This window comes from Hemiscyllium ocellatum, chromosome 5, assembly GCF_020745735.1.
Source record: "Hemiscyllium ocellatum isolate sHemOce1 chromosome 5, sHemOce1.pat.X.cur, whole genome shotgun sequence".
In the NCBI taxonomy this organism is placed as follows: Eukaryota; Metazoa; Chordata; class Chondrichthyes; order Orectolobiformes; family Hemiscylliidae; genus Hemiscyllium; species Hemiscyllium ocellatum.
Window position 1 is genome coordinate 94,014,987 of NC_083405.1, and position 15,145 is coordinate 94,030,131.

At 40.3% G+C, this 15,145-nt stretch overlaps 1 protein-coding gene across 1 annotated transcript in view; it reads right to left on the reverse strand.

Annotated features, from left to right (window-relative positions):
* pip4k2aa (phosphatidylinositol-5-phosphate 4-kinase, type II, alpha a) overlaps window positions 1-15,145 on the reverse strand; it is a 241,269-nt gene that overhangs the window by 94,732 nt on the left and 131,392 nt on the right. The window contains exons 2-3 of the mRNA XM_060825576.1: window positions 12,359-12,456; window positions 4,495-4,591 (exon numbers count right to left, since the gene is read on the reverse strand). Coding sequence (XP_060681559.1) covers window positions 4,495-4,591; window positions 12,359-12,456 — 195 coding nt within the window. The remainder of the gene's footprint in view (window positions 1-4,494; window positions 4,592-12,358; window positions 12,457-15,145) is intronic.

Here is a 15,145-nt window from a genome sequence, read left to right on the forward strand (position 1 = left end):
CTAAGATTGGCTTTCCCAAAATGCAGCACCTCGCATTTATCTAATTAAACTCCATCTGCCACTTCTCAGCCCATTGGCCCAACTGGTCCAGATCCTGTTGTAATCTGAGGTAACCTTCTTTGCTGTCCACTACACCTCCAATTTTTGGTGTCATCTGCAAACTTACTAACTGTACCTCTTATGCTCGCATCCAAATCATTTATGTAAATGACAAAAAGTATGGGGCCCAGCACCGATCCTTGTGGCACTCCACCGGTCACAGGCCTCTAGTCTGAAAAACAACCCTCCACCACCACCCGCTGTCTTCTACCTTTGAGTCAGTTCTGTATCCAAATGGCTAGTTCTCCCTGTATTCAGTGAGATCTAACCTTGCTAATCAGTCTCCCATGGGGAACCTTGTCGAATACCTTACTGAAGTCCATATAGATCACATCTACTGTTCTGCCCTCATCAATCTTCTTTGTTATTTCATCAAAAAACTCAATCATGTTTGTGAGACATGATTTCCCACGCACAAAGCCATGCTAACTATCCCGAATCAATCCTTGTCTTTCCAAATACATGTACATCCTGTCCCTCAGGGTTCCCTCCAACAACTTACCCACCAATGACTTCAGCTCACTGGTCCCTGGCTTGACTTTACCACCCTTCTTAAACAGTGGCACCACGTTAGCCAACCTCCAGTCTTCCGGCACCTCACCTGTGACTATCGATGATACAAAAATCTCAGCAAGAGGCCCAGCAATCACTTCTCTAGCTTCCCACAGAGTTCTCGGATACACCTGATCAGGTTCTGGGGATTTATCCACCTTTAACCGTTTCAAGACATCCAGCACTTCCTCCTCTGTAATCCCCTGTAACATTTTGCAAGATGTCACAATCTATTTCACTACAGTCTATATCTTCCATATCCTTTCCCACAGTAAATACTGATGCAAAATATTCATTTAGTATCTCCCCCATTTTCTGTGGCTCCACACAAAGGCCGCCTTGCTGATCTTTGAGGGGCCCTATTCTCTCCCTAGTTACCCTTTTGTCCTTAATATATTTGTAAGAACCCTTTGGAATCTCCTTAATTCTATTTGCCAACGCTATCTCATGTCCCCGTTTTGCCCTCCTGATTTCCCTTTTAAGTGTACTCCTACTTTCTTTATACTCTTCTAAGGATTCACTTGATCTATTCTATCTATATCTGACATATGCTTCCTTCTTTTTCTTAACCAAACCCTCAATTTCTTTAGTCATCCAGCATTCCCTATACCTACCAGACTTCCCCTTCACCCTGACAGGAATATACTTTCTCTGGATTCTCGTTATCTCATTTCTGAAGGCTTCCCATTTTCCAGCCGTCCCTTTCCCTCAGAACATCTGCCTCTAATCAGCTTTCAAAAGTTCTTGCCTAATACTGTCAAAATTGGCCTTTCTCCAATTTAGAACTTCAGCTTTTAGATCTGGTCTATCCTTTTCCATCACGATTTTAAAACGAATAGAATTATGGTAGCTGGCCCCAAAGTGCTCCCCCACTGACACCTCAGTCACCTGCTCTGCCTTATTTCCCAAGAGTAGGTCAAGGTTTGCACCTTCTCTCGTAGGTACATCCACATACTGAATCAGAAAATTGTCTTGTACGCACTTAAGAAATTCCTCTCCATCTAAACCTTTAACACTGTGGCAGTCCCAGTCGATGTTTGGAAGCTTCAAATCCTCTACCATAACTACCCTATTATTCTTACAGAGAGCTGAGATCTCCTTACATGTTTGTTTCTCAAAATCCCTCTATGGGTGGGGGGGGGGGGGGGGGGGGGGGGGGGGTGTCTATAATACAATCCCAATAAGGTGATCATCCCTTTCTTATTTCTCAGTTCCACCCAAATAACTTCCCTGGATGTATTTCCGGGAATATCCTCCCTCAGCACAGCTGTAATGTTATCCCTGATCAAAAATGCCACTCCCCCTTCTCTCTTGCCTCCCTTTCTATCCTTCCTGTAGCATTTGTATCCTGGAACATTAAGCTGCCAGTCCTGCCCATCCCTGAGCCATGAGTTGTGGCAATTCAGTGGTGGCTAGCATCATGGCGGTGCTCTTCACTTACAGCGGTCTTGCGCAAACCTGCGTTATAGAAAAATTGTGTTTTAGAAACAGCGCTTAATGTATTGGCATTATAATCATGACACAGCCAGCACATATTTTAAAAGTTTGCGCTATAGAAATAGTGTCCCCAATTTGTCAATTGCGTCACAGTGAATTCATGTTGACCAAACGTGCATCATAACAGAACGACCTGTCTGTCGATAGCATCTTCAGAGAGGCAATCACGTCATCAGCATCCACAGCAGAAAACCAATTTGTGAGCAGGACTTCAAAGGGTTCCTTAATCACTAGCCTGTTTCTCTGGATTACCCAGCAGTTACTCATTCCCTTTCTGACTCCAGGCCATTGAGCAGCAACGTGATTGCCTCTCTGAAGATGCTATTGACATACAGGTCATTCTGTTATAACGCACTTTGGTCAACATGAGTTCACTGTGACGCAATTGACAAATTGGGGACACTATTTCTATAGCATGAACTTTTAAAGTGTGTGTTGGTTGTATCATGATTATAATGTCAACACTTTAAGCGCTGTTTTTCTATAACGCGGGTTTGCACAAGACCGCTGTAAGTGAGGTGCACCACCATGATGCCAGCCACCACTGAATCGCCACAACTCAGGTTTCTGCAGTTGGCAGGACGACTTAAACATAGGGTCATCTGAGATACCAGGATGGTTCAATACTTCCCACATTTTACAGGCCGCAAATTCCACCTGATTGAACTGAGGTGGCAAATCTTAATTTTGTTCCTCTTATATTAACTTTAGTCTGCTTTGGATTACTTGTAGTACTTTATTAGCCCTATATTGGCCCTGACTTTCATTATTTCTGGTGTTTCTCTGTTAAATCCAAAAATAGTATGTTTGTACAATTTACAGTAATTTAAAGACTGATCATAATTGAACATTCTTATTAACTAATGAATTTGCTGAGGAAAAAAAGTCGGAAACAATTGTACATCCTCGTTGTCATTCACCAAAGTCACCACTCAACACATTTCTTGCAATAAAGCTTACTTAAAGCATCTACGTTGCCCTCTGCTCCGACTTTCCACATTGAATGATATTCCCAGGTATATCCATTCAGCCTCTGTCTCCTTCATGCCAAGTATCCCTCACACTTACTGATCTTCACTCCTATTGATCCAAAACATAAATGTCTTTTGACAAATGGCATTATTCTTCTTTGAGTGAACGTTTTGTTTGAAAATCGGGGAATGTGTCAACATGTTCAGGGATTCTCGGAGTGAAGTATGAAAATCACCACACTGCAGATTTTGAAGAATTTACATATCTACATTTCTGGTTCATTTCATTAGATTGAAAATCAAGTCCTTAAAAAGCACAGAAAACAAAAACTGGAATTGTTAGAAGTGAAATGATCACTTTTGGTTTATTTCAAACGTTCTATATATATTTGTATAGTTGCCTGGTGACATCTGGGTTTGAATCACAAACTAAGCCTTTGACTTTATTAGTTTCTACAGTTAAGGAATGGAAAGGCATTCTATGATCGTGCGTGCTACCAGTGAATCAGCCTTGCTTGAAAAGAGTATGCTTTGGACATAGGACTTTAGTCCTGAATTTCTGACCTGAACTTCCAGTGAACAGAGTACCTGCTGGGAGCACAGAATTTTCATCTATGGTAAGCACACAACATTAACCTTAATAATTATTTGTAAATTAGCTAATACATACCAATTCAATGTAGAACTACATTATACAAATAATCCAACTCACAAATAATACAAGACCAAAATAAATTTGCTAAGTGTTCTGATTGTTTGTAGCCTTGGAAAGATAGTTGAAATTGATCATTAATACACTGGGAAATAGTATTTTTATTTGCAAATAAATGCTCATAGTTTCTCTGATGGTAACGACCCCTTCATTTTCTTTGAAAGAAAAACTGTTTTATAGATTCCGTATAGCTTGGTCCACTAATTCCCTTCCACTGAATTAATTGTTGCTGTGAATTTTCAATTTCATCTTTTCATTCAAAGAACTGGAACATTCTACCAATATTCATTTTACTTTACAGCTACACTAAGTTTCCATCCCTTGAAGGCTACTTGAAACAAGTAGGTGAACTCAGACAATTTGATCCATTGCTCACTGATTAAGAGATTACTAAATAGAATACAGAGTTCCAATTATTAATTTTAAATTTAGACTGAACAAACCGCTTTCAACAATCTATCCCCAAACCCACAAAAGCACCTCAACCATCCAAGGCAAAATCATTTAACGGAAGTGCTATTCTGGGTTTGGAGTCACAAATAAGTTCAGCATTACATCAACAGAGTGATATTAGAAAACAAATTCACCAACTGACTGGAAAAAAAATTGATGGAGAATATTTCATGCCATCACAGTTATGAAGTGATTGTAACACAGACCTACCTGGTAATCCTGATCATCAATTGCAAACCTCTCTCTCAAATTTCGGAACACCATAGGGCAGTACTCCTTAAATTTAAAGTGACTTGGCATATTCTCCCTGGTAAATAAATTAAATCTCTTAGATAACACCTATATAAGTAAGGTCAATCCAACTAATTATGGAGAGAACAAAATAGTCTATTACCACAATAAAAAGAAACAGATGTTTTTGGTTTAAAAAAAGCTTTTGACACTATACACAGAAGTCAAGATAAAGTGCAGGTATACCAGGGTAAAATAAAACAGGGCAGGAGAGGGATACTAAGGTTAATTCTGCCTATGTTGTATACATAGTCTGAACTTTCAGTATAATGCTTTATTATTCATAGACTTTAACAATTAAAATGATGGTAACTTGAAAATTTTCAGTTGAACAAAAGCCAAATGAATTTGCAATGCGTTGATCACACCTGACAACTCTGATTGAAGTTTTTGAAAAGGAATCTCAAGTAGTGGATAGGGGAATGTCTGTTCTTACGAATGTGGACTGCAGGAAGTATTTGATACACGCTCTCATAAAAGACTGTTAGCCAAAATTGAAGCACATGAAATTATTTGTACATTGTTGATCTGTGTAGGAAATTGGGCAAGTGACAGTCAGCAGAGAATAGGAATAAAGGACAATGACTCTAATTGGCAGAATGTGATAGTGAAGTCCCTCAAGGCACTATGTTTGGGCCTCCACTGTTCATTGTCTTGATTAATGAGGGATACAGAGCCTCATTCCAAATTTGCAAATACCATGAAGACGGATGACAAGGTAGCCACTGTAGTTGAAAATGGAATGTTAAATCTGTCATTTTCTTTTTACAATGAATGGGCAAAAATACAGCAAATGGATTTTAATGTAGACAAATGAGATTATCCATTTTCAATCTAAAATGGGTAGCAAGTGGTACTTCTTGAATGGTAAAAAGCTAGAAACTAGTATAAGCCCAGAGAGTAAGGATCCAGGTATTTAGATGATTAAATAAACCCGTCTAGATAATAATAAATAAGCCAATTGAATGGTCGTTATAGGGAGAGGATTAAAATAGAATGAAGTCTTGCTTCAGTTATAGAGCTCTATTTGACCATACGTGTGCATCCCACATTAGAAAAGATGTATGGGCTTTACAGTAAGTACAATGTAGATATGCCATAATGATAAGCTTGACTTCAAGGTTTAAATTAAGACAGAATACATAAAGGAGGTTTGAATTCCTTCAAATTGGAAGGCTATGGAATAATTTGATTAAAGCTTCCAAATATTAATCAGATAAGATATATAAAAACTATTTTCACATATCCAAGTCAAGGACAATTGGATATTGTATTAAATTAGAGCCCGACATCTCAGGAATCAAGTGAGGAAACAGTTCAAGACATGGTACAAGTTTGAACACACTTTCACAAACATAGGTGATAACAGACCAATTTGAAATCTGACATTGGTACATTTTTGGCTTTCTTGTTTAAAAGGTAAATGGGCACAGATGGGTATTTGGGTTAATATAAATTTGGTTAAAACTCAGGTGCCTGTTAGTCTTGAAAGAAGTGCTATAGTTACGCTCAAGTTCTTTCTGTCGTGATTGGTTTTGGGAACATCAGTTAAGCAGTTATGACATCCTGTGTGTCAGCATATTATTCATTGCTACAGAAAGTAAGGAGAAACAGGTAGTTCTCCTATAATGTGCTTTTATTAAATGTGATTTGTCTGTAACTCCATTTGTGAATTGCCAACCATTTTTTTTAATAAAGCGAACTCCTGTTCGCTGTTACTCGATTCTCATCCATGGTACTAGGTATCGGGTGCACGGAGGACTGGACTACGTGTTGGCATCACACAATCAGTCGACTTGTGTGCTTTCTCACGAAGAGCTTTGTGAAAAGTATTGTGAAATGTTTGTGCTAGTGGACTTGGAAAAGCGTCATGAAAGTGTCTCTACAGCCTGAGGACAAGAAGCTGGGAGCAATCTGTTCATTTTAAACCTTAGAGCATTAAGATAAGAATAAAATTTCACTCGAATTGACAAACAGTTAAAAGGAGTGTTGAGGAGCAGTTTGAAACTTGGCTTTGTTGTTTCTATTGAGTTTTTTCTCTCTCTTTTTGTTTAAAAATATGTTTAGATGTTAAAGAATATCTGCAAACACATGAATCTGTTTCAGTCACTAATCACTATGGTAAACAACTGCAAAACAAAAACCAGTACAGGGGCTTAGACATGATCAGTCAGCTGCTAGGGTGGTCCAAGTCAGGAAACTTTGCACAGGTGAGGGAGAGAAAGATGGGTGGTACACTGTTACTTTTGATGCATGTGTGGAGATGTCCTGAAGGGGTGAGATTCAGGGTTAGTCAGGGTCAGATGTTAGAGAGGATTAGAGTGAATAGGGAAGATGTTGCAGGAAATGGTGGACACAGTAACAGAGATAGAGTGAGTTGAGGTATCAACGAGAAGGTGGTGGCTTTTCCACTGGCAGAGTGGAGAATGTCATTGATCTTCTTCCTACATTCTGTTCATTCCTTCAGATGATTGAGACTGCACTGCCTTGCATGGTAATCCCGATCCATGTTGGCGTGGTTCCAGGAAAATGCATCCTTTGTTGGCAAGGGAGAAAAACATGGTCTGCCTCTGCATCACCCCATCAGCAATATCTCTATGCCCCTACCCACAAGAGAGGCCTGCTCCTCAGATGCTGCTTGACCAGTTGTTCTTTAGACTCTGATCTCTAGCATCTACAGTCCTCACTTTCTTCACATAGTGAGGCACAGATTTTCCACCTGTCTGCCACGTCTAGGGCCAATGTCAAGAACCACACATGGTAGCTCGGATTTACAGCTGCTGGTTGGGTGCACAATATCTTTTTAAAGATAATGCTGCACCATGGATATTGGTCAATACTGGGATATGCAGGAAGTAGTGAGTTGTTTTGGGAGTTCATGGTGTGCAAGGTGTTCTAGCTAGGCAGATAAAGAACTGGTTGAGCTACAGGAGACAGAGAGTAGTAGTTGAAGGAATTCCTTAAAATGGAGAAAGGTGACCAGTGGTGTTCTACAGGGATCAGTGTTGGGGCCACTGTTGTTTGTGATATACATAAATGATATGGAAGAGAGCACTGTTGGTATGATCAGCAAGTTTGTAAATGACACGAAGGTTGGTGGGGTAGCAGAAAGCATAGAGGACTGTTAAAGAATACTGGAGAATATAGATAGACTGGAGAGTTGGGCGGAGAAGCGGCAGATGGAATTCAATCCAGGCAAATGTGAGGTGATGCATTTTGGGAAGTCTAATTCTAGAGCGAATTATACAGTAAACGGAAGGGCCTTGGGAAAAATTGATGAGCAGAGAGATCTGGGAGTTCAGATCTACTGTACCATGAAGGTTGCTGCACAGGTGGATAGAGTGGTCAAGGCGGCTTATGGTGTGCTTGCCTTCATCAGACGGGGTATTGAGTATAAGAGCTGGCAGGTCATGTTAAAATTGTACACGACATTGGTTTGGCCACATTTAGAATAGTGTACAGTTCTAGTCACCACATTACCAAAAGGATGTGGACACTTTGGAGAGGGTGCAGAGATATTTTATGAGCATGTTGCCTGGTATGGAAGGTGCTAGTTATGAAGAGAAGTTGAGTAGGTTAGGTTTGTTTTCATTAGAGACAAGGCGATTGAGGGGGGACCTGATTAATGTGTTAAAAATCAGAAAGAGTACAGACAGGGTAGATAGAGATAAGCTTTATCCCAGGGTGAAGGATTCAATAACGAAAGGTCATGCTTTCAAGGTGAGAGTTGGAAAGTTTAAGGGGAACGTGGCAAATAATTTACACAGAGGGTGGTGGGTACCTGGAACGCGTTGCCAGCAGAGATAGTAGAGGCAGGCACAGCAGATTCATTTAAGATGCGTCTGGACGGATGCATGAGTAGATGGGGAGCAGAGTAATACAGATGCTTAGGAATTGGGTGACAGGTTTAGACAGTGGATTTTGATCGGCTCAGGTTTGGAGGGCTGAAGGGCCTGTTTCTGGGCTGTAAATTTTCTTTGTTCTTTTAGAAATAGTACATAATATGATGGTGCCAGAATGTGTGAAAGGGGCATTGGGGGCATGGAGGATGGGTGGTGGTGGTGGTGGTGGGGGGGGGGGGGGGGGGGGGGGGGGGGGGAACAGTAAATCAGTCAGGCGAAATCTACAGATGCTGGATATTAGAGTTGACAGTGTGGTGGTGGAAAAGCACAGCAGGTCAGGCAGCATCCAAGCAGCAGAATAGGTGACGTTTCAGGCAAAAGCCCTAAATCAGTCAGGCTGTATAAAATAAGGTAATAGCTGTTTCCCCATCATCATGATGTAAAACCCTCCAATAAACTTGATAAAACCAATATTTAGTGAAAGAAATTAAGTTTCAGTCCTTGATCTATCAGGGCAGGTTTCATTCTGGGATCTGACTTGTGCAGTGTTACTATTGGATGAGATCAGAAGATTGGCTAGAACGTAGTGCAGACAGCAGGTATAGATGCCAATCGAGAGTAATCAGTTGAAGATTCTGATGAATTACACTATACAGGCCCATAAAACAGGTCAGTTACAACAGGTCAAAATTTACTTAGACAGTGCTATCATTTGTGTTAGGCTAACTACTGTGTTGCTTTGAATTTTACTGGTATTTTTGGTGGTTCTCCCCAACCATGTTTTTCCCATAGGTCCCATTGTTTCTACTGTATGGCATTGCACAGAACTGCGCCCATGGTATTATAGCAGAACTACCTGTAAGGGAAACTAAAGGAGAGACAGGATAGTTGAGTCACCATGAAAACTAGCAGACCTAAGGATAACAGAGCCTACATGAAGTTGAAAATTATAAAAGAGCATGTTGCAAATTCTTAAAATGAGAATTTCTTTGGATAACTGAGAACTTCTCCCTTGTGTGTGCTAGAATAAAATCTTTGCTTCCTTGACTCTTTTAGACTCCAGAGTGAGGTTAGGTTGCAGATCAGTCATAGTCTCACTGAATGATAGAACAGGCTCTAAGGGTAAAATGGCTTAATGCTTTTCCTATTTTAAACAGTTTAAGAGCGAGTTGGTAGTTAGAAAAGTACTGTAGATTTCTTGGAGCATAGGCATTTTTCCCTAGTACTGGATAAGAAACCTGGTAATGCTACAGTATCATCCTGGTAGGAGGATTCAATTAGAGAAAGGCAAGTTTACAAAGACATCTCCAGTATAAAATTACATGTATGAAGTTTGTATTGGAAAAATTGACTGAAATTTTACAGAGTTGAAAGCTTTTAAATATACTGTAGATGCACATTTGATGGATTGCTTGACGCAGTGAATTAATAATGCCCAAACCTCCGACTTTGGAACTTGAAAATATTCACAGCGAATGAACTTGTTTGAAGGTAAAAATGTATGTCTGTTTTGAAAGTACAATCAAGTTGAAGGCATATCTGTGACAGAAGTTCTTGATGTTGAGTTCTTTTAATTTTCTCGTTTCAACATATCAATGGTATTTTCTCCAAGTTTGCCTCCTGTCCCACACTTGTTAGTTTCAAAGTTAAAAATTACACAACACCAAGTTATAGTCTAACAGGTTTATTTGGAAGCACTAGCTTTCAGAGCACTGCTCCTGCTAACTGATGAAGGAGCAGCTCTACGAAAGCTGCTGCTTCCAAATAAACCTATTGGACTATAACCTGGTGTTGTGTGGCTTTTAACTTTGTCCACCCCAGTCCAAAACCGACACCTCCACATCATGGTTAATTTCATGCTAGTCTTCCATTCTCTACCAGCACTAAGTTTCAGCTCCTTCAAATATCTGCTACCTGTGTCAGACCCTGCAACTATCTCTTCATTACCTGTGGTCTCTCAAAACTTCATACAACATTGGAGGACCCCATGCCTACATTTAAAAAACTGCCATTTAGTAAATGAGAATCTCATCTCACATACCCACCCAAACCCCCTTACAACATTGCAGCTGTACAGAAAATCTAGTCCTCTGCCTGTGATAAATATCTTTCATAGTCTTAGCTTTTGAGAGGTGAAGCTGATTCAAATTAGCAAGAGATAAGAATACTGTTCAGAAGAAACGATCAGTAGCTGCTTATCTTGCATAACAAAGAACTTGGAGTTATCTAATGGGTGAAGCTTTCTCCCACCAAGGTAATGTAACTGATCATTTGGGAGACAAAAGTCAAAGGAAACTTTTGTGGAGTGTGAAATATGAATGCAAGTTTTTTTTCTTGAAGTTGAGTGACTTGAACCAGTGGGATTTGAATTGAATTTATTGTCATGTGTACCAAGGCACAGTGAAAAGCTTTGGTTTATGATCTTGTCTCTGACAATGGTACATTCCCTCTACTAAATACAAAATCAAAAATAAAATTAGAAAAAAAAGGCATGAGTGAATCTGGGAATTAGGAAATTACATCTTATGCAGGCACCAAGAACTGCAAAAGTATAGCATATCAAATGGGAATTCACAAGTAAAAACAGTCAAAATTGCAGTCTATGATTATCCCATAAATCATATGATTTGTTAAAAAATACAAGCGAATGGAATGCTTTTCTCTAAGTAAGGTTCTGAATCATTCACTACCATAACATATATTTACATTGCTGATTGCAAGTTTATGATTTCAGTAGCTCATGAGAATTTTTAAATAATTAATTCATAGGACAGGGGCATTGCTGGCTAGCCAGCATTTATTGCCCATCCCTAGTTGTCCTTGAGAAGGTGATGGTTAGCTGCCTTCTTGAACCGCTGTAGTCCATGTGCTGTGGGTTGACAACAATCCCTTTAGGGAAGGAAATCCATGATTTGGACCCAGCGACACTGAAGGAATTAGTATATATTTCTAAGGTAGCATGGTGACTAGATTGAAGGGGAACTTGCAGGTGATGTTCAGCTGCCCTTCTAGCTGGAAGTAATCATGGGTTTGGAAGGAGCTATTTTAAAGACCTGTAGTGAATTTCTGCAGTGTATCTTGTAGATAGTACATAATGCTGAGTGTTGGTGGAGGAGGCAGTGATGTTTGTGGATGTGGAGGTGGTGCCAATCAAGCAGGCTGCTTTGTCTTGGATAGTGTTAAGCTTCTCAAATGTTGGTGGTGGTGCACCCAACCATGCAAGTGGTGAGTATTCCATTACATTCCTGACTTGTGCTTTGTAGATGATGGACAGACTTTGGGAGTCAGGAAATGAGTTATTCGCCAAGATATTCCTAGCCTCTGACCTATTCTTATAGTCATTGTGTTCATATGGTGAGTCCAATTGAGCCTTTGGTCAACAGTAACCCTTAGGATGTTGATAGAGGTAGATTCGGTGATTGTAACACCATGAATGTCAAGGGGTAGTGGTTAGATTGTTTCTTATTGGAGGTGGTCATTGCCTGATATTTGTGTGATGCGAATGCTACTTGCCATTCGTTAGCGCAAGCCTGGATGTTGCCCAGATCTTGTTGTATTTAAAGATAGACTACTTCAGTTTTGGAGGAATCATAAATGGGACTGAACATTGTGCAATTATCAGTGAACATCCCCATTTCTGATCATATGATGGAGGGAAGGTCATTGATGAATATGGTTGGGCCTAGGACACTACCCTGAAGAACACCTGGAGAGATGTCCTGCAGCTGAGATTACTGATCTCCAAAATCAGTGCAGTGTAAAGATGGAGGCACTTCCTCCTCTGAGGGAAAATTGCCACATTATTTTGTACATGGGAGCACTGCTAAGCAAAGGCTGTAAGCAAAAATCTAAGGCAAATCACAGCATTTTTCAGTGCATTGATATAATTATTCTTCAACTTAATTAAAAGTTATTTAAAGACTGCAAGACAGAAAACTTACTTATTGAACAGGTGGTTATCTACTTTTATCTTGCTGTAGGCTTTGAAGTCATCTGGCATCAACATAACTGGAATTTGGACATGGCTTAACTCATTGATCTGCAAAACAAAATGAGAATTTTTGTAGAAATATACCAATGATCTTATGATTAAGATTTGACCTATTATGTTCAGAGAAATTGCAATTTCTGTTCTGGAGATGGGTTACTGGACCTCTAATCTGCTAATAATATCCAACATTAACACCTACTTTAGACTTCCCTGTCTTCCCATGAATATTCTGACTCCCTTCAACTTTTGTTCAGTGTTACCTATGATTATAAATTTCCCTTGCCTTCTAATCTTTCCAGTAGGCAATAGGTGCAGGAGTAGGCCATTCAGCCCTTCGTGCCAGCAGCACCATTCATTATGATCATAGCTGATCATCCACAATCAGTATCCTGTTCCTGCCTTATCCCCATAACCCTTGATTCCACTATCTTAAAGAGCACTATCCATCTCTTTCTTGAAAGTATTCAGAGACTTGGCCTCCATTGTCTTCTGCGGCAGAGCATTCCATATATCTTTGGGTGAAGAAGTTTCTCAACTCTGTTCTAAATGGCCTACCCCTTATTTTTAAACGGTGTCCTCTGGTTCTGGTCTCACCTATCAGCAGAAATGTGCTTCCTGCCTCCAAAGTGTCCAATCCTTTAATAATCTTATACGCCTCAATCAGATCCTCCCTCATCCTTCTAAACTCCGGTGTATACAAGCCCAGTTGCTCCAAGCTTTCAGCATATGATAGTTCCACCATTCCGGAAATTGACTCTGTGAAACTATGTTGCACTCCCTCAATAGCCAGAATAACCTTCCTCAAATTTGGAGACCAAAACTGCACACAATACTACAGGTGTGGTCTCACCAGGGCCCTGTACAGCTGCAGAAGGACCTCTTTGCTCCTATACTCTATTCCTATTCTTATGAAGGCCAGTATGCCATGAGCTTTCTTCACTGCCTGCTGTACCTGCATGCTTGCTTTCACTGACTGATGTACAAGAACACCTAGATCTCGTTGTACTGCCCCTTTACCTAATTTGACTCCATTTAGATAGTAATCTGCCTTCCTGTACTTGCCACCAAAGTGGATAACCATACATTTATCCACATTCAACTGCAGCTGCTATGCATCCGTCCGTTCACCTAGCCTGTCCAAGTCACCCTGTATTCTCATAACATCCTTCTCACATTTCAGCCTGCCACCCAGCTTTGTGTCATCAGCAAATTTGCTAATATTACTTTTAATGCCTTCATCTATATCATTAATGTATATTATAAATAGCTGTGGTCCCAGCACTGATCCTTGTGGTTCCCCACTAGTCACTGCCTGCCATTCCAAAAGGGACCCATTCTTCACTACTCTTTGCTTCCTATCAGCCAGCCAATTTTCAATCCAAGTCAGTATTTTGCCCCCAATACCATGTGCCTTAATTTTGCTCACTAACCTCCTATGTGGGACTTTATCAAAGGCTTTCTGAAAGTCCAGGTACACTACATCCACTGGCTCTCCACTGTCTATCTTCATACTTACATGCTCAAAAAAATTCCAGAAGATTAGTCAAGCACGATTTCCCCATTGTAAATCCATGCTGACTCTGACATATCCTGCTACTGCTTTCCAAATGAGTTGTAATTTCATCTTTTATAATTGACTCCAGCATCTTTCCTAGCATTGACGTTAGGCTAACCGGTCTATAATTCCCCGTTTTCTCTTTCCCTCCTTTCTTGAAACATGGGGCAACATTATCCATCCTCCAATCTGCAGGAACTGATTCTGAATCTACAGGACATTGGAAAATGATTACCAATGCACCCACGATTTCTAGAGGCACCTCAAGTACCCTGGGATGCAGACCATCAGGTTCCCAGACATTTCCTTCTGCTCCACTTTCTAGCCACTCTGAATTTAACAAAAAGTCTCCTTATTTCCTCTTCGGATTTATTAGTAATTGTCTTCTAATTTTTGTCCACTAGAAAGTATCCTCTTCACATTACCATTTTCATAATTTTAAAAGCCTTAAATCAGGTCTCCTCTAAATTTTCTCTTATCTAAATAAAACCCTTTTTAACATTTCTAGGCAGCTGTACTCTTGCTGTTCTTGTATCATCTTCAAAAATGTTTTTTATTGCAGTCTCTGTGTCTCCATGCTTTTCTCATAGTAAGGAGACAATAAAGTGCACCTAAGACCTGACCAAAGTCCTATAAAGTCTAATGTCATTTCATTTTTAAAATCATTTTACCATAGTGGCGAGGAGAGGGGTAGTGGTGAAGAGAGGGTTGCCGGGAAGGGTGAGTTTTTCCACATTAAAAGGGACTTACCACTGGAATTGGGCCTCCATTTGCCAAGAGGTGCGAGGGAGGAGAGAAGGACTTCTGGGAAGTCATATATTGGTGTGGTTGCGTTATCCGAAACACTACTCAGGCAGTGTCTCCCACCCATCCTCCTCTAACCAAAAAAAAAGGTTCTGTGCATCAGATTGGTACGGTAACGAGATTATTTTTTATTCCTTATTTTTTTCAACAGTCTCTTTGGGAATTTAGAATAGTGGGAATGGAGGCTAGGGCAGTTGAATGTTCCTCCTGCAGAATATGGGAGGTAAGGGTCACCACTAGTGTCCCTGCTGACTGCATCTGCAGGATCACCTCAGAAATAAGGTGGGTGAACTTCAGAAATAAGGTGGGTGAACTTAAGGCATGGATCGGTACCTGGGACTACGATGTTGTGGCCATCACGGAAACGTGGATAGATGA